The sequence below is a fragment of the Opisthorchis viverrini genome (genome assembly GCF_000715545.1).
Source record: "Opisthorchis viverrini unplaced genomic scaffold opera_v5_18, whole genome shotgun sequence".
Lineage (NCBI taxonomy): Eukaryota > Metazoa > Platyhelminthes > Trematoda > Opisthorchiida > Opisthorchiidae > Opisthorchis > Opisthorchis viverrini.
The window spans coordinates 727,394-747,674 of NW_008751674.1; the positions used below are offsets into that span (position 1 = coordinate 727,394).

At 42.3% G+C, this 20,281-nt stretch overlaps 1 protein-coding gene across 1 annotated transcript in view; it reads left to right on the forward strand.

Annotated features, from left to right (window-relative positions):
- Positions 1 to 20,281, forward strand: part of T265_01643 (hypothetical protein) — a gene marked incomplete at both ends in the record, with an annotated part of 41,880 nt that overhangs the window by 14,548 nt on the left and 7,051 nt on the right. Inside the window, 7 exons of the mRNA XM_009165709.1 lie at positions 686 to 749; positions 3,407 to 3,515; positions 8,014 to 8,143; positions 8,395 to 8,571; positions 11,889 to 12,035; positions 15,551 to 15,713; positions 18,147 to 18,256. Coding sequence (XP_009163973.1) covers positions 686 to 749; positions 3,407 to 3,515; positions 8,014 to 8,143; positions 8,395 to 8,571; positions 11,889 to 12,035; positions 15,551 to 15,713; positions 18,147 to 18,256 — 900 coding nt within the window. The remainder of the gene's footprint in view (positions 1 to 685; positions 750 to 3,406; positions 3,516 to 8,013; positions 8,144 to 8,394; positions 8,572 to 11,888; positions 12,036 to 15,550; positions 15,714 to 18,146; positions 18,257 to 20,281) is intronic.

Consider the following 20,281-nt stretch of genomic DNA (forward strand, 5'->3'; position numbering starts at 1 on the left):
GAGATGCTAACCCTGTGACCAGAAAACCTAACTTCGTAATACCAGGTAGAATACTGACCCTATTTTGCCATATGTCTGAATGATTTGTGACAGCCCCGTGGTTCGAACCCAACTCGAGCATGAAGACCGCCCCTGTCTAGTCTTGGAAACCTCAGAAATATCTCAACTCCCGCGCTTTTTCCGAATGGCACAGCATCGAAGAGCCTAAAATGTATCACAAACGAACGATTGTTATCACCACTACTGCAAGGAGGAAAGCCCTTAGCTGCGCAGTTGTTTACTGGCAAACACCAACTAAACTGTTACAAACTGGTGGACAGGAAAGTTAACATCTAATATACATCTTAATTTTAGAAACTGAACATCCTCATGCGTCTTCTTGAATGTGCATAGATATTCATTGACTAGCACGTAATTGCAAACGAACGCACAGGTCCCGTAATGAGCCCCATGGGGTGCATCTTCCACTACACGTGAGAAGGGGTTACAAAAAACATATTACTCGCATGCCTCGCCAGTAGCGTCCTCCGTTACACTTGTACATATGGCCGACTCACCCTTCCTTAAGTGAACTGAACGCTTTGTTATTTAAACTTCAACCCGAATGTATGTAATCGAGGCATCTCTCCTTACTTATCTATGTGAATATATCTCGTTCTCTAACATCATTCCACTTTAAATACAGGTGATGCTCCATACTAATTCAATATTTGAACTGGTCAGCCTAAAAAGCAAGAAGAGTGGTAAAGGTAAGCACATGATAACCAGCAACTTTGTATGGCCGTAATTGGTAATTTCCGTGCTTTTTAATCAGAATACAAATCGATCACCAAGCATACACATCACTTAACGAATCCAAAGTTCAGTTTGTTTGACCACAGCTCACTCAAGCCCAAGCAGTACCGCAAGCAAATGAATGAGTACCTGATACAGCGTTAATCAGAGGAGCTTGTAGAAATGTCGGTTTAATGAAAACTAATATTAAACTGAAATCGGTTCGGTTAACTTAGGTGAGAACAACTGTCAATGAAAACAGATGGGGAATCGCTTATTTTAGATAAGTTGTGGGAATAATTGTTTTTTGGGTACGGTGGCTTGAATTTTCTCTAGACACAACGACAGTAACGAAACAGGACTATAAAGGACCTCTGTAAGTAGTAATGATACCGAATTTGACTCAGTACCGGGCACCAACATTTTCGCGCAAAGTCCAATCATGAATCACAGTCCCTAAATTAAAAGTCCATGCTCGACTAGAATGAGCTGAAATGCTCGAACCACCGACCTTTCGAGTCAGATCAGGCAAAGGATATATGCTTGGGTGTTACTTTATCAAGTGAACCATCACCATAACAAGTCCGAAATTTAGATCGCCCCAGTGATTGGCAGTTGATAACTGTCTGGCTAAAAACCCACGAAATTTTGTGTTTCAATTGTACTCCCGTTATTATCGACAGACATACTTACAAACATATTCTGGATAAAAATGAGTTGCTGGGGCTCTCTTGTCTTAAATGCAGGCAGACCGTTGACTTCTTCCGTATTCATAGACAACTGAAGCTCCTAGTCAAGTGGCCGAATGCCTAACCCGAATCCTTCATTGAAGCAAAAATTGAACGCGGGAAGTGCCATCTTCCCGATTCGAGCATATTCCCTACAGTTACTCGATAGCTGTTTTCAGTTAAGCATTTACATTCAGGTAAGACTCATGTATAAGGATCTCGGCAGCCTTTTCGACAACACAGTTGTTTAGAGTGGTTTCCAGACGAGAATCTACTTAGATGATGAAGTGTTTGTTTCGGGGAGAAGTTCTGCTGGTTATCGACTTCCTGTTTTACGTAATTTGTGCACCCCACTTGGTTAGCAATAGAAGTCGTTTTCTGCAAGGTATTTGTTCCAATTTGTACGACGTCAACTTGCAAGTGGTTCAACCAAATTGTGCTTGCTTTTCCGTTTAATAAATAACCATCTTTAGGCTTTCAAGATAGCCTCGCTCCACCTTGATAAAATACTTTTTACAAACAGGATCCTGGATAATGATTGGCTGTTCGATTGACAATTTCGACCAATCAGAGCTCGCCTTGATGCTGGGCCGGCAAGCGGCGGGTCCAGTGTGAAATAGGTTTTTTGGCAGTAGCGGTGCCTGCGAGTGGTACGGTGGCATCGGTGAATATTCCTACCCAAAAGGATTGTCTCACTAAGGCTGAGTTTGGGAGAAAACCGGGCCCATTTTCAGAGGCAATTAGATAAGATCCTGCAAGCTAACGACGAGATAAAGCATCCCCTTTCTTGGGGGACAGCACATCCGGACTGTTGAAGACTTATGTCTCTAGATTGATGCCAGGGTTTTGGCCCAGTTATGTCCAATCAAATCAAACCTCATGCAAACTTTGGTGGAATGAAGGATTAAACTAGTTTTCAACTAACCTTAGCAGTCCTTTATCTCTCAGAACCCGGTCTCAGTGCTTGCCTGTAGAAAACAACTTGACAACAGCATTCCTCACCTTTTGAATTTGTTTTTTTTATGTCCCCATAAACTACTTGCAATCACATTGTGTATCTTGTCGAAAGAGTAAGTTGGGACAAACAGTAAAGATGATGCAAAGTCCCAATATGTTCTAACCTGGTAGTTTGATAGTTCCTTCATTAGATTTTCTACCTGGTCTTTCTGCTTTTTGATTTCCAATCCTTTTTCTCTGTCACGACCTTCCCACCAGCCGTACCGGCCGTCTCTCCGGTCACCAGTGTGCTTAGACGAGTGTTTGCTTGCGTTAAAAGTGTGGTTAACTCGTTCGTGGTGTTTTTAACTCTTCGTACGTAGGAAAATTGGGACTGATGTAGGGCTCCCAATGGATCCCGAGAATACTACGATACGATCAATAATGTTGAATATCGCCCCATTGTGTCAAAACTTCAAGTATATAAAGAAGTATGTTTTAGCTCTTTAGTAGTGAGCAAACTGTTGCTGACGAAGGGAATGATGTAATCCAGGTGTTATTCTCGTCGAAACTTCACAAGGCTATCATGAGACCCTCGTTAGTCCCCGGTCAATTTTAAAACCCGGGATCAGGCCACGAGTTAATGTTTTGGCTAGATCCCTTTGATAAGCCACGTGAAATCAAAGGATGGCACATCATAGGATTCATCGAATGCGGCATGCCAATATCACTACTTTTTAATGGATTCAAAAGGCATTGTTCCTTCGTTCTTCAGGCCAATTTTGTTGATCAACACTGTTTATGACAGTTACATACAAAGGCACATTTACAAAGACCCTTACTTAAAATAGGAAAGAAGAGTTGCATTTTCTGGGTAGGGCCTAAACGCTTTTGGGGATATGCTTTCCTAGTCAAATACCTTTGCGTGTTTTACGCCTGTTCTTTCTCCATAAATATCTTATATCTAGAAACAGACGATGGAGATCCGGAATTCGCGGATCAGAATGTATTTAGACTGCGCGGGCAGATGAAATTTCTTGAAGAATGGGACGCTCTGGCTCTTCTGGCAACTCCAATGTATGTTATATGTTTACGCGCGGTTCAACTAACATTGAGTGCCACGTACCTTTACAAATGTAAAACATTCTCGTTCACACACGCACACACACACACACACGAAAGGCAAATGCTGAAGAGATGATCTCGAAAACGCTGCACTGATTGACTGTAAATAGTAATAAAAGTAATCATTAATTTTTTACCGATCTTTTGTTGAATCGCATCCATTTGACCCCAGGAAGCACCAGAGTTGAGATACTGCCAGGTTGCCCAGAAACAAACAGTCCAGATGCAGTGGTTGGGTTTGAACAACGAACCTTTCTGACAGTCATTTCCTGTACTAAACTCTGAGCTACTTTCGGCTTTGACTGTCAGTATAATGGAAAATGTAACGATCAGCCCAGCTGTGTTGCAAATAGCAAAAACCTCTATCACTTCATTTAGTACTAACTTTCTAAACTTAAAGCTAGCTACTCACTTGATAATCAGTTAAAGATAGAGGGAACTGAAAACTACGTCCCTTGGACAATCTGAATAAATGAAATTAGACTAGAACACTGTTTCCTGGAGATAATTGGAAAGTTATGGAGAAATATCTCTAGCATGAATGGAATTAAACTCAACCACGTGATGCTGATAAAAATGAGGACAAACCCAAGACTGGCCAATGAACACTTTTTACCCGGTGTTTAAATAGCAAATCTGATCTCATGGAGTTAATTATCCCAGTGCTGATAAGACGGGAAAACACTGTTTCATCCCGACTATCATCGAGGAAATCCTAAGCCCACTTCAAGTCCACAACACACAGTATACTGATTTACTGAGGTACTGAGGTAGTGAGGTATCACTCAGCTGCTACAGCAGTGTGTGCACACAATTAGGATACAGCAACTCTTGCGCTTCACCCCTGCAGATTCACCTGGACTACTGTAGCGGTGTCTATATTCGCCCACGGCTTATGGTTCCCAGCAGAGTTGAAATAGCAAAATGTTCCTTACCTTATCGGGTTTGCAGTAAACGACGAAATTTGTGTTTCAGTAGTGCGTTCTCCCGAGATTGGGTACTATGGAGGAAAATGTCGGTAGCTCAGGTAGCGATCAAAGGTCATCCCCTGCTAGCAGCACGCACAACACTACCCAACGCACAACCACCAACCCACCGCTACGCACTACTACGCTCCACAATAACGCACTGATGATGTCACCTCGATTGGTGATGAAACGTTTGCAATCAAATTGCCCAGCTCAGCGAACAAGCCAACGACCACCAGATAGGGTACTATTTGGTGACCCGCATGTACTTCTTTGGAGTGCGTTCGCGCGTTCTTTTTGACGGGCACTCAGTGTCCTCTCAGTGCAAAACTACTTTGGAGCAGAGGTAAAAGGACAAGGATAATGTCACTATTTATCTACTATTATCTACTGCGGTCTTGAGTCCGCCGGGCCCATACTGAAGGAGACTAGTTTACCCTACCAAGCGGTTTCTTGGCCATTATTTGCTAGACAGTATTTGACTGCAGGATGAAGTGAAACTTGTTTCTGAAATTCGAGATCACATAATCTTTGTGAGTAGCAATCAGCATACTTCTAATGGCATCTGGTCTAAATGGATGAAACCTTTTGCCTCGTGCAGGAACGGGTCCCTTGCAGTATGTTTATCGTTTTTTTTCATGTCTAAATGTGGTATATCTCTCCTTGGGTCTCTTATCCAGCCCCCGTCTCACCTAACGCTTTATCAGATTGAGATATACTACTACAAAATGGGACCAATAGGAGTAGTTTGGTGCTACAAGTTAGGCCGAGTGACCTGGTCAGCTGAGATTCACGGACTTACATAATGATCCCAATCTAACCGTTGTCCATTAGCTGAATTTGTTCACCTTCAAATGTTTGTCCATCCTAACCACTGTCACAGCAATTCGACCGAGAAAATCAAGCTGAGATAGACAACCCTGAACTTTCCCAGTGTATGCACTCAAAAGTATCAGCACATAAGTGCTGGTCCCCACATCGCTTGTAATATTACCTTGACTGGGTGAAACTAAGTTTACTAGAACCCTCGCTGAACACGCATTTTCGGAACACTCGTCCCATACTTGATAGCCCCAAGGCGTACTACGCTTAGAAAGTGTCTTAATTTCTTTTTGCACAAAACAGCTATTCATCGTTCTCGTACGCTCTAAGACTTGCGCTCCGCGTGTATTTTGCTTCTTTTCTGCTTTCTGTAGAAAAAATTTGTATGCTCAGCCTGCGCCCCTTCTTCGGCACCTACAATTCCGTCTGAAATACACTGTCCTGAGTGTCACAAACATTTAAAGATTACATACTGATTGTACAGTCATCCGGAATTGTTTTAGAGCAACCTGTTTGTACGTCTTTAGGTTCACATCAAAAGTCGCACAGCTTAACAAGTTGGGACAGATAGCCAATTAGAGGGAGAATCATTGAACCCGAATCATCGATGCTGATCATTCACCATCTGAAAAATTCAGCTGCCCTGAGTGTTTGATTTTGACCGCTTTCCTGCCTCTCTGCTTCAAGTATTACTGTAGATCTGTTGAAATCCCAGAAGTACTTGTTCAACAAAGTGATAACCGCCATCGTATGCACAAAGCATGACCCTTTCTCTCGGCCAATACGGTTTGAGACACTGTTTTGGAATTGTTTTCAATTTACTTTTTCCGCAAAATTACGTTGACGACTTTGACCGGACGAAACTCTCTTCTTCTTATGTCTCGGTTTTCACGGAAACCAACCTCTGGTTTCTCGTCCGGTTTACTCAAAGCTTTAACAACTTACAGCTGCAATGGTATCATGACTTCAGACAAAACAGAATACTGACATCCTGGCGGGCGTTGGCATTCGTTTAAATACTGTAATCAAGGGCTGATCCCATGAACCTTTTCATATCCATAATCTTATCCTCCCCTTCACCGTTCTGTACTTCATCTGCCAATGATCTGATGAATCGATGCACTTTCTACATATCTGAAAACGGGTTTAATCATAAAGTGACTCATTAACTGAGTTGGACGGGCTGAGGAGTTCTAGATAGGCTTCATCTGCATCTCGTAGCCATGACCGTTGTTACAACTCAATCCGAACAGCCCCGAAAATTTTGTTCATCCGCTCCTTATTGGCTTTATAGTATCGATTGTTTGTGGCTCATGAACTACATGGCTTTGTTGTGGAAATTGTACCTTCACAGTGGGAGAAGATACATGTAATCCATTCACTAGAATAGAGGTTGGTTTAACTCATTGTGATTGCACGATGGAGGAGTTGCATTCAGTGCCCAACAAGTTGCTGAAGCATGCAGTTCATATTTCGCGCACTCTGAATGTTGAAATTGAGGATTCGATCACCTTATTACGGTAGAGAATTTTTCAGTTATCCCAGTATTTTGCCAGCTCTGGTTGTTCCGTGTTCTTTAACTCGCTGCGTTTTTTTTGGTTTACCGCACACTAGCAAATCCAGAGTTTACAGTGATCCATGTTTTCAACTGCCGAGCAAACAGTCACTCAGGATATCACTTTTTCATTTTCATCGCCACTCTGGAACCAACAGGCCTTTGCTTCCCACGATTCGATTACCACATGAAAGAATCTACCAGCCCTTTTAAATTGCCCACTTTGGAACCAAGGTGAAAATAGCTTTTTGCAGTAAACCTTTTGCTGTTAAATTCATCTTCTGGAAAGTTGGTTCAGCGTAAACTGTTCCGTCAAATAAAAGCAAAATTAAATAAACTAAGGCACTTTGGGCGCAACTGGGCGCTAACTCACTTGCCTACATTCTCTCCGAATAGTTCACATGTGAAAATAATCTTTTTTATGGGTAGGATCTTCATATGTCGCATTTAAAAAGAATTGTGCTTGTTTATGTCGTTTCTTCTGTTTCAGTAGACCATGGGCTAAATAGGTGAGAGCAATTTGGAGCTGATTCTACTGATAAAAGGAAGAAGGCCTTCTCTGTGGGGATGTTTATTAGCGGAACACCAACTAAACAGTTACAGATTATTGGACAGGGGAGCAAAACTCTAGTATGCATCTTGTTAAAAAAACTGAATATCCATCTTCTTCTTGTCTTGAACTTGCCGAAATTTCATGGATATTCATTGGCTGTTACTCAAATCCAAGAAAATGCTACAAAGTGACTCCACAAATTCCGGAACAGATCTCACTTTTCAAGAGACGCGGAGCGGGCTTACGGTAAAACATACTACTCGCATGCCTCATCAGTAGTACCCACCGCTACACTGGTAATCCATGCGCGTGTCCTGTAATTGACTGTCAGAACACTGATTCTCTAGGATTGAGCGGGGTGTGTCTGCAGTTAAAAGCAAATCCAACAGCACAAAGATCCACCACCAGTAATGGCCCGTGAATCTTGACGTTGTGTGGATAACAAATATTAATACTAATAACGAAATTGTGCTTATGCTCCCTGGTTAAAAAATTTCAACACTTTCACTCATTTTCTAAAACGAATTTCTTATCTTCGTTTCTTCTAAAAAGCTTACGTGATGTTGAAGACCTCTTCGATTTGGGTCTTTGTTTAAATGAGCTGAGCATGCACGATTCAAGTCGTGATATGGTTCTCGCGGGGGAACAACAAGCGGCTGAGTTGAAACTGGCTTTGGAGCAAGTATGTTGGCAGCTTTTCTCAAATAAAGTTGATTTTTCTTCGTGTATGCTTATGATAAACTGCGCTTTTTGTTCTCTTCTTTACTCACTGGACCAAACTCTGGTAGAGCCGATAGTGACATAAAGTTATTGTAACTTTTGAGACTCCGTGGGTGTCTTTGATTCAACGGTTTACTGCAGAAGCAGAAGATGACACAGACAAACTAACCCATCACTTTTGTAGCGAAAAGTGTCGTAGTCCCGTTTTTTCAGTTTGTCCGTCTCCCGTTGGTTTATAAACAGGAAAGTGAGAAAAGCAAGCGACTGGAGGAGAACCTGAGAAAGTTGGACGAGGAGGTGAAGCGTACGGACGAATTGCTTTATCAAATGATTCCACGTGCCGTGGCCAAACGTCTTCGATCAGGAGTTGCTGCAGTGGACACTTGTGAGGTACGTTCCCTACAAGTATACTGGGTGTGTAATCAGACTTCAGTAAATCTGCACTGTGTTGAGTCAGTTACTGGGGCGGGGGTAATTCCTCTTTACTTTCAACTTCTCATTTGGTAAGATCCAAGGTCTCTTCGTCTTTTATGGGAACTCTAAATAAGTCAGACTGCTGGCCCACGCGCACAACTATACGACCAGTCTCGCTGCAATTTCTCATCTATATTTCCCTCTCTCCCAACCAACACCTTCTTTCCCACCCAAAGAGTTCCTTTTGCGTACGAGTTCACCAATTGTGAACAGTCTGAGTTTTTAGTTCGGCTGCTTGATTCGTGAACAGAATATGTTTACTGACATCTTACTAGCGTACATCTGACATACTTGACTCAACCGAGTTGAGCACGAAACTCGGCTACTATAATTGAACTACCTACTTGAAGAGGCCCAAACGAAATATCAGCAAATCGATTGATGGACGAGCATCCGAACCGATACGTCAGTTATGTTCGACACTTAAGGCAGTAGTCATCAATTTTCGGTTATGCATGGGAACACGTCTTGTTTATATATGCGCTTTCAAAGAACTACTCGAAACGCACAGGGATAATATACAATAATTATTTTAGGGGCCCACGAGCGAATGTTTTGCTCCTAACAAAAACTCTATTTTGATCAGGGAATAGGTTATCCTGGAACATAGTATACAGTATTGAAACGAATCCTAAAGAGACAAAACGCCAACTGCGTGCGTAGCCGCCGCAAGGGAGAATTCAGACGTTTTTAAGCTGTCAGTAGAATGTGTTCCTGGTCTCAGGTTACCAAAGTCCTATCTCTGCCTTGAATATCTTGCTTTTTGCTTGTTGTCGTCCAAGCCGATTCCATTAGTAGTTCTGAGGTACAGATGACCAGAGTACTGAAGATATCTCACATCCTCCTCTAGAAATGGCCAATTCTCACAGCCGTACATCAATACAGCCCACACTGTAGACTGATACAACCGTACGTTGAAACCCAGCGATACATAATTTTTTGCTCCATAAAGGGCACAGGTTGACCTTTGGGCTTCAAACGCTGACTGTGACTGTCACACTAGCATCAGAGCCAATGAAACCCCAGAGGTACTTGCAGTGTTCTAAAACAGAGATTCGAACACCAGCAGTTTGCAGACCGTCCAAAGTTCGCCTCATTAACTCGTGAATGATGAATGTAAACAACAGTGAAAATAGTGGAAACCCATGTCGGAAACCATTTGAAGAGCTTCCATGGCGCTCACATAAATGTGACTACAAAGGGATGATGATAGTCATGACCTGTGGCCGAATCTGATAAACAATTGAGTCCAGATCTTCCAAATCACGCATTTTATCGTCACTGATTATCATCACATTATAACATGTGTTATCCCACAATATGTGACCTTAAACTGACTTTAATCTTTGTCTACTGGACATTCTTGATTCTTGCGCACTCTGAGTTCTTATGACTTTGCAGCGCTTGTCAGACACGCTTAGACAACACAGGCAAATTAATAACCAACCTGTTTTATATTCGAGGCACCTGTTTTCCGACCGACATTTGCCGTCTATTTCCGTTCGAGACAATCTCCTCGTTCTCCCAACACCCTATGCCGAAATAGTGGTTGAGAAACCGCTAATCATGCTTTTATTTATTGAAACTATTAGTTTATTTTGGCATCCTTGTAAGTAGTTGAAAGTTGTCTATGCTAGCCCCAGTTGAGTGGGTTCGACCCCTATGTCGATTACATGAACAGAATGCAGCACCAACGAAGGCTCGCTAAAATGAACAAATTGGCATTGATAATCACAGATTGAATTCGTGAGCAGTGTATATGTTGGAAGCAGCTTGAGGGACACCTGGGCTTGGGACACTGAGCGGTGGACACATCAGTGTTGACATACGAACATATGATCAGTAAGAGTAAACTGTAGCGATAAGGAGAGCTGTAGTGGATAGTTTTCACAAGCGCTTTGGCGATGTCTTTCTGTCAAACAGCAACCAATAGATCGGTACGTTTAGATGAACGAAAAAAGAACAATCGAAACCTAAAAGATCAGTAAGGATCGTCTGAATATTAGCAAGTGGAACAACTGAAAGTTACAAGTGAGGATAAACGTACTCAGCAAAGAGAGAGAGAATACTGCAGACCAAGAATAGCCAGTAGATCCCCTTGGGGTCCCAAAGTGTCGACGTTCCCATTCCCCCCCCCGTACTTGGTGCCATCACACTTCAGAGTGTGTGCATAATATGGTACAGCCCAAAAAGAAAGAATAAACTGACCGCATTCAGACTAGAATGGCCTTTGGCGCTCCCTACATTGGAGTTACAAAGTGGAAAGCGGACTGGAATTCTGTCGTGACCACCACATTCGACCCTCCGACAGGCCAACTCTCTCTTACAGAGACCTAATTTATATCGGAGAGAGATAAGCAATTTTGAACAGACATACACAGAATTCTTTGCGGTGACTGCGACGTGCAATGGTTGAGACAAGTGATAAGGGAGACAGAACAAAGGTACATTGATAAACACGGGAAATCGGGCTACTTAGAACTAAACTAGGATAGAGAAGAGTTAGGGCATTTTGGACACTGAAAAGAATTAACAATGGTGTTTCGTGCTATTGCAACACGCAAATTCTCTGCAACCGAAATGATTCTGACAGATGTTTTGATTGATAGTGTCAAGACCTCTGTTTAACTTGAACTGACATCAAGGAGTCAGGAAAAACAGATGACCTTAATGACGTTTCGTGTGACATTTGTATCAAAATTATTCCTGAGATCATAGAGGTTTCTTCCAAAGGAACGAAGATGATGAATGCTGACAAAAATGACAGAAACTCTATCCAAGTAGGGATGTTCCGTAACTTTTTCAATATTTCAGAACCAAAAGATCATTGAAATTGCTAATGGTTGATTGTTTGCAGATTCGCATTAACACATCACCTCAGTGGTACATCTAATCACCATTATTTTGCAAAGATGGGTAGAGCAAGTAATTTAATGAGCAAGACAAGTTTCAAGAATATGAAGGTCTACGATATGGGAATCAATAAAAACCACTGGTTGGTTGACTCCCAGTTATCGGACTGAAGTTTCAATAAGTTGAAGGTCAACCTTGTTTCGACCAATCAATTAGGGCAATGAAAAAACCATAATAATGGTAGCTTGCAATGATTTTTAGTCAAGCTTCCAGTGGTGAGAATTCAATCGCTAAAATCACCTGTTCTAGGATTTTCCCTAACTGCTTCCTCCTTAGATTGAAACCATTATACCTGGACTCTGCCCTTATCAAAATTTCAGACGTTTGAAGATGTTACCTTGTTGTTGAGCGACGTAGTTGGATTTACAACTATTTGCGGAGGTTTGACCCCACTGGAAGTGGTACAGTTACTGAACAACCTCTATGGATGTTTTGACGGATTGGCTGAGAAGCACAAAGTCTACAAGGTACGTCTTATTCGACATAATCCAGAATAACTTTCTATAAATGCGCACTCTTGCAAAAAAGTGTGCCAAAACAAGAAACATCCTTGGATCTTATCGATTATTAGCTCGCTCGATTGCCTTATATACTGCCGCATATTGATGCTGCTCCGGTTGTTATTGACCGCTCGAAAATGTCTTTACACGCGTGATCAGCGCGCACTTGATGGTTGGTACTCATGAGAACAATCCTTTCAGTAGTATCAGATACGTTGTGTGTGATCCTCTTGAAAGAGGGACCACCACCGTCACGTTTACTGCAACCCTGGTTGTCACCTTAAAGGCCCACACAGTTTTCACTAGATTACGAATAAGTATGGACGTCTCTTGTTTGCCACGAGGTAAGTTTCCCCTTCCGAACTAACCCTCTACACACGGTGTGGATGCCAAAAGTGTGATCGGGTACCGAGCCCGAGCAAGCGCTTGGCAAGTGTTTCGCCTATTTAGGCAATGGTAGGAAAACATTAGAATCTGGAATCGGTCACCAGAAATTTCCGAACAAGGTTTGAAAGAATAAATGATGTGTACGTGGTTTATCACGTGACAAGCTGATGAAAGCGACACTTTGTAGACGGAATGAAATATTCGATAACCTAATCTAACTACGGTTGCCTGGATCAATACAATGAAGACACCGCCTCGTTTTCTGGCCCCGAAGTTAGAGAAGACATAAGGTTGCGCCTCAGGGATGTGCATTCTGACACATACGTACAGCTAAACAGTGCTCAGAATCAAAGTACATCAGGTTATAGACGCTCAGACACACTGTGAGCACACACTCTGGTTGAGGTCATAAGTACCCCAACAGCTGAGTTATTCATTGGGTTTACTGTCTTTTCCTCATATTAAGAGATGTAACTGAGGATGAAATAGGTCAATCTTATCGAATCAATAACTAGTTCTAATATTTGCCAAGGTTGCCGCAAACGGACGGTAAAAAACCTTCACGCCCCATTGCACTTTCAAGGTACTATGACCTAACTGAATTTTTGTTCATGATCAAGTGAGTAATGATCAAATGAGTATCATAAATCAATTTCGCGGTTCTTTGCCTCAATTTAGAAACCACAAAAATCTTTGACTCATCAGTTCCCCTCCTCTTGTCAAAGTATCTATCCAAATAACTGATTATAAGCCTGCTTACTCTTACGGACTTGTTCACATGGACACCAATTGTAATGCAGCGGACGAGGTGGCTTAAAACACAGACCTTGTCACATCAAACGAAAAAGAGATTACTGAATGATTATCATCCCTTCTTACAATTCAAGCCCAGATCGTACAAATGAGTGACTTAGTGTGTAGGTCGACCAACGTAGTTCCCATAGTTAGTCGCTTCATTTAGTCATCCATCTATTAGTTGATTTCATTCTTCTGTTAAAGGCAATTGTTAAAAGTGAAATTTCAACGGTGCACTACTCATACGCCTGCTGAAAGCCCTGACAATTCAACAGCAACCTTGTGAGTAGTTTCCTTTATGAAAATATAGTGCGATATCTCGCATATCGTGCCAAATGAACCATGAGGCGGCCCGTGTGCAACACATTCAGTTGTAGAATACCATAAACGAGAGATTCAGTCGAGTCTTTCGTGAAAATCAAATTGATTTGCAAATGAATGTATTTCTCGAAAACAGTCCAATTTGGATTCAAGTAGAACATAAGATTGACGGAAACTCGGGGACTGCGCCTACCTGATGAGCCCCGAGAAGGGCGAAACCGGTTGTGGGATGTCTAAGAGTTTTCAGCAACCTTGGGAATAGTTTCTTTTATGAATACCAGACCGTTCCGCAAGAATATATGAACAAAAACTCATCCAAAATGTCCAGACCACAGCGATATGACCTGAAAAATTCGCCACATACTCCCTGTAATAGGGATAGAATGAACAGAAGCAAAGTTGGACAATTTAGCATCTGAGTAAAGCATCGTAATTTCGAGAGAAATATCAAGCGATTCCTCAATATCCTTCATGGGTAACACTCGTTCGGTACCTAGGTGCCATGCTTCTTGAAGGAGGCACGAGGGTTTAGATAATGCCTGATTGCTCAAGCCCAACTTCTGTGGTTGGTTTCAAACTATGGACATTCGGGTCCGTATGTTGGAGCCTTAGACTATGGGCTGTCTCAAGCTCAAGTGATGCTTGATAGCCCGAAGTCAGCTCTTCCTTATTCTGCTTTGATTGTGTCTGATAGCGCTTTGCGTAGACAATCTTGGCCTGTGCGGTCCACTACTTCCAAGGAGGCCCTGTAGAACCTTTTTATACGAGAAAACGTGTACTTTTAAGCTGCGAGTGCTGTAGTGGTCAAGCAGGACTTATTGTGTGCTTAAGCTGACCGTCCAGACACGAGGATTGCGAACTTTTCCATCTCACCACCCGATCGTGTATTCCATTTTGACATCGCTATTTGATGTGGCGACCAAAAGCTGGGAATAGAAGCGGAAACGTACTCGTCTGTTTTACTGCTTCTAAAATGTCTGTTTGATGATTGTCCGAACGAGCACACGAGTTGAGCTAGGATGGCTAATCACCCCGGATAAACGGGGCTTGACTGCTCATGTGGTGTCCTTCCGAAGTCGTATGTCCCCAGAAATCTTCTAGTGAGCCGTCATTCACAGGAACAAGCGAAACCTTTTATGGCCTTTTTGACATTTTGAGTCAGCACATTCAGTAACCAACAGTTGAATTCAGCACCCAAGTGGGCGCTTGCACGACGGGTAGACTAGAATGCCTCTTGTTCGCTGACACAAGCGGTCGTATGCGTTAACTGGCTTTCAAAGAATCGGGTATTAACTGATTAAAATCGCAATTGCGAGCTGGGTTACATTGATCGGTATTTTTCCAGTCGTATTGTCGGAAAGTGTCATTTGTTTAACCCAAAAAGTTGCAGAGCGCCTCCAGCGAAACGAAGAAGATGATATGGCACACTCTGAATCCCAGCTTATGCACAGAAAGGACGAAACGTCTATGTGGATTTTTGACAAAAAGTGCGCACTTCGTGACAAAGCTGGTAGCTACTCTGAGAATATTATGCAGAAACAGTGTGTAACATACTCTCAACGTCTGCTATACCATGCTTTTAGAGATCACTATTATAGTGCAATCAGTCAGGCTATAACAAGACAACGCTTCAGCGCTTTCGGCCAATCTCAGTCGTTCTCGATGGATTTGACGATTAAGACCGGATTATATTCTCCCACGTTTTGCAGCCATAGTTGTAGCATTTACTTTATCCAGTCGACAGGACTTTCGAAGCCTTCGTTGTATGACGGTTTCTAGTTTGATCTTCAACCTGCTTCCGATAAACTGACACTTTAAATATTTGCCCACTCATGCGTAGTCAAGTCAGGCATCTTCAGTTATTGCCACTCCATACGAAGGATCAGATAAAATCGTGACGTATCTCGTCTGCAACTGTTGATTGCTCAAAATTTCTTGCATGGAACTAAAACGTTGGTAACAAACATTGTCTGTTTCAGGTTGAGACAGTTGGAGATGCCTACTTGATCGCCTCCGGGTGTCCTGTACGAACACAGTTACACGCACCCATTATGGCCGAGATGGGTATCGATATGATTCAGTCGGCCAATTCCATCAAGGATGAATCAAAGGACCCACCAGAGGGTATTAAAATTCGAGTAGGTAAGTTGGACGGGCTGCCGTCAGCTGTTGTGGATAACTGCGTCCTCGTGAGACTTTGGTGTCCTCCAAAGTGTATAGGGTCTGTATTCCCCGTTCAGTGATTTTAGATAAGGGCCAAAATATGTGAACTGGTAGTTCCTGTTGTTTAATTTCATTTTGCTAAGATAAATTAGGTACTTCCAGTAGGTTGACCCTTGGCCTCCCTATTTTACAGTGAATCCGTTCGTCAATGACCAAAACAGCAGCGTAATGCTTCGAGTTTAGTCCTCTTAAGTTCATTTTAGCTGGTCATTCCTCTCGTATTGCCCATTTTCACCCGAGGGAATCAGAGATCATGTAGATGATACGCTTAAACTACTCTTAAGCCATCAATGTGCTAATAAGGGAACCGCTGGATACATCAGGAATCACACCCAAAGCAAACTTGTAGCCATGCCTACGGTTTGACAGTTAACCGTTTCTATTCGTCCATTGTTATCCTGTTCTATGTGAATCAGTCACACCAAGACCGATGAAGGATTGTTCTAACGTGGCCGCACAATCTTGCGAACAAAACCAAGGCACCAGATCTACAATCTTTAGTCGTATTTCTTAGGTGCAGCTCGGCAATGCTTGGTCGCACTATTGGAGTTAAAATTTTGCTTTGACCAAAGAACATAATAGATTGTAACAATGCGTTCATTATCCTTTGTTTGATTCTGAGAACATGCCTCTATTTTCTTTGGGGTAATGTTTTTTCATCAGAACCGGCCAAGCTTGAGTGCTACCGTAAATATGCCACAGCAGCTATAATATGTCCGGTGTTTTATAGGTCCTTCACTGCACTTGAGTGGCAACGTTCACTGCGTACCCTTCGGCAGGGGCAGGTTAATTGCAGCGATCGATTGTGAAGTCCAGGAAGCCGTAATGAGTGTGCTTCACAAGTGAGAGCAATCAGTTATATAGGTCGTCTACCAATGAAAATGAGCAATCAGCCGATGGGAAGGGACAATTGCAGCGACCGATTGTGAAGTTCAGGAAGCCGTAATGAGTGTGCTCCACAAGCGATAGCAATTACTTATATAGGTCATGTCTACCAATGAAAATGAGCAATCAGCCGATATCTTTGATGACCGATCACTACTGGAAGCGTATGTAGTAGTGTAAAATTACACGAGAAAAAACATTCGGAATTCCGGACAAGAATGAGAACCAAAAGGGTTGTGGTTATAGTGCTATTCCTTGAGTGAGTATAGCAGCCCGAAAAATAAAACTAGCTTTGGTAAACAACTGAATGAATACTAAATATAATAAGTAAATAAAACAAGCAAGAATTGACTGACCAACGGATCCAAGTGACAGGAACTATAAGATCAAATTTGGTAGCAGTGTGAACGAGAGATGATGAAATTGTGTTCATTATCACGGATATCTGCAACCAGTTAGCATGAGGGTTCATTTTCCAAAATACCGAATCGATTTGCCGCATCCAATCGTCCAGCTCATCAAAACTACCGTTTGAACCTTGGCGCTGTCCACGTCACGTCCACTCAGCGTATTCGACCCATTTGTCCATTAGCTTTTAAGTGTGCGCAACCGAAATTTTATGGACTGAGCTATGCAAAAAGTCACATTCCTATTGTGTTCTGGTCTACCGGACAGAGTTAGTGCAAGGTGTGATCACCCAGCGTAAGTCTTGCCTTGATGCATTTTGTATCGTCAAAATTTCAACTTAGTCAACAACGACAGATCACGTGTTTCGCTCGCTAACAACCAGATCTTAATGAAAACGACCAAGCCAAGACTCATATTCAGAAAGTCCAACTGAACCACCACGTTGTCCTGAAGTGTACAATAAAACAAGCATATACTTATCTATTTTCACAAGCTTTGCCAAGCGGAGAAACTTTTAGGTGTATTAGAAATGCTTTATTTTGAACACTGAAGCAGATTGCGCACTGTACAACACAGGGACTTCGCTTTTCGTCGGTGGCCGTCAGCTTGAGAGTTATCAAATTTTTGTGTCCTCTCGAAAGGATCACACAGTTAATCCTTTTTTGATGAGGAATGTCTCTCGCCTTGAGGTTCCTGTTGATGACAGGTTTTTCAATGTTCATCTGTTGTACATATAATTCGAGGTGTCCGGTGACGGAGCGAAAGCCAATGGGCTACCCTGACCTAGCCGATGAGCCACCTTACTAACGTTCAACTACTCGTAAGTAGCTAAATGACTGCATCCAAATCTTCATAACCGTCACACTGGACCTGATGAAAGAAAATCCAATAAGATTGGAGATCTTACAAGGGTTTTACAGGATTCACAACATCGGTTTTGAAAAAAATATGTGAGCATTGTTCACTGACTCTCCTGGTCAAGTGACATCTTCATCTAACCGTTTAAAGTTCCCTCAGGACCTCACAGCTTACTCCTATCTCTGTCATTCTTTCTAACAGGTCTTCATAGTGGAACTGCAGTTGCGGGAGTAGTTGGTGTGAAAATGCCTCGGTACTGTCTCTTCGGAAGTAGTGTGGCCACGGTGGAACTAATGGAACAAACGAGTTCGGTAATATTCATTTGTCATCCATATATCACTTCTCTCGTTGAATAAGTCAGTACACCAAGTAATGAAAGAGCTTTTACAAGCGGTGGGGCTCGCTTCCTAAGGGTAATTAATGTAGTGGCAGAGTTCTGAGCACGAAAACTCATCGATGCTACAAATTTCTACGGGGATCCAATCGCAGAAGATTTTATTTCATACACTCGTCTGTATACCAATTTGTTTTTTTAACAAACTACTCACCTAGGACCCTGATGAATCTCTCGTTGGTGTTGCTCCTATTCAAATAAATTTGAATTCCAGTGAAATATAACGTTAACGGAAACTCCGGGACTGTGCCTACCTTATAAGCTACGAGAAGTGCGAAACCGGTCGTGGACTAGCAATGAGTTTTCAGCCACATTACGAGTAGTATATTACGTCTGTACAGTATACTGCTATGTCTAGTGTACCATACACACTGAACTATGAGGAGAACTAGTGCAACACATTCAGTTGCTTAAGAACATCATAAACTAGAGATTCAGTTGGCTTTCAGGCGAGTCTCCCGTCAAGGAAACCAAACTGACATGCAGAAGCTTGTATAAGTCAAATTTCGTGTAATTTTGGTTCAAGTAGGTTGACGGAAACTCGGGGACTATGCCTGCCTGATGAGCCATAAGAAAAGCAAGACCGCTCGTGGGCTTCCAAGTTCTCAGCGACCTTATTCGCAGTGTCTTACGTTTGTGTAAACTTATCAATTGTTACTCAATTCTGCATACATCTGGCTCTTCCCGATTGACACACGAATCCTCGTTCACAAAACACCAACACCACACTCACCTTCATCTAGCAATCAGCATGTTCAATGAAAAAGAACCCTTGGGCCAGATTTGGCGAACCAATAAACCTTTTGAACAATAGATACTAATCCCTTGTTTTTATTTCTTTTGTCATTGACATGTCTTCTGTTCCCATATTTCCTGCTCTCTCACAACACTATGAAGTGATTGACACCGAGGAACGTACGGACTACTTAGTAAGCCTTGAGTAGATGCATATATTTCACCGACCTTGGTACAAACTCAAACAGTGAAGTTGCCGGGCTACATTGTTTATACGTTATGTTGGTACTATCCAAGCCATCCGCCGGATATCCTTGCACATTGCTTCGCTAAAAGAGGTATCGTAGGTACTGAACAAAAGAGACGCACATCTTGTTACAGTGACTGGTAGTGGTAGAGAGATAAAGAGGTTTTGAATGACGTTCATTTTCAGATACTATTCAAATTGCCATTCGTGCCTTCGAAACCGTTTTCTCCCATTTTCATTTTAAATGGATATACGTGAAACACAAAACCCAACGAATCTATATGACACTGTGATTCTGTAGACACCATTCTTTCGTCAGTCGAGGGATGCGCATATTTTTCAGAAAGTTACTTTTATTCTGAATTAACTGACGGTTCTAAGAGAGACTTACGTGAGGAAAAACTGCTCTTGGAAAATGTTTGGGACCGATTCAGAGGGGTTTGGTAAACAATTGGTGGATTTTTTGCTGGGCAGCGTTTCGCTTTTGACACAAAAGCCTCGTCAGGCCAAGTGAGTAAGAAAGTAGGTTGATAGGGTTTTAAAGCAGTTAGGGAGTCAATCCGTGAGATTTCCTATGACTAGCTGACTTGATCAGTGCTGGTTGTTCAGTCTGACGTTCCTGTTTGTTAGTTAGTGGGGATGACTAAGATTTACGATAGATTGGTTAGGGGGGAGGTTCGTCTTTATGATAAACCCGGATTTCTTCGTCCTTGCTTCTTCAGTCTAGGACACCTTAATGGAAAAACTCCTCTTGGGGTCGTTCACAGATTTCGTTCACCTGTGTTCGTCCAAGGGTGCTGGGACAATTGGTTTGGGAATGGGGGTGGAGTGGTTAATTGGATCTAACTCTACTTGGATTTTGTACTTTTAGACCCAGGCGATTTCGCTGATAACTTCAAACCGCCTCGTGTCATCTCGGCTAATCTAAGCTTTTGTGTCAAAAGCGGAACGTAGCCCAGT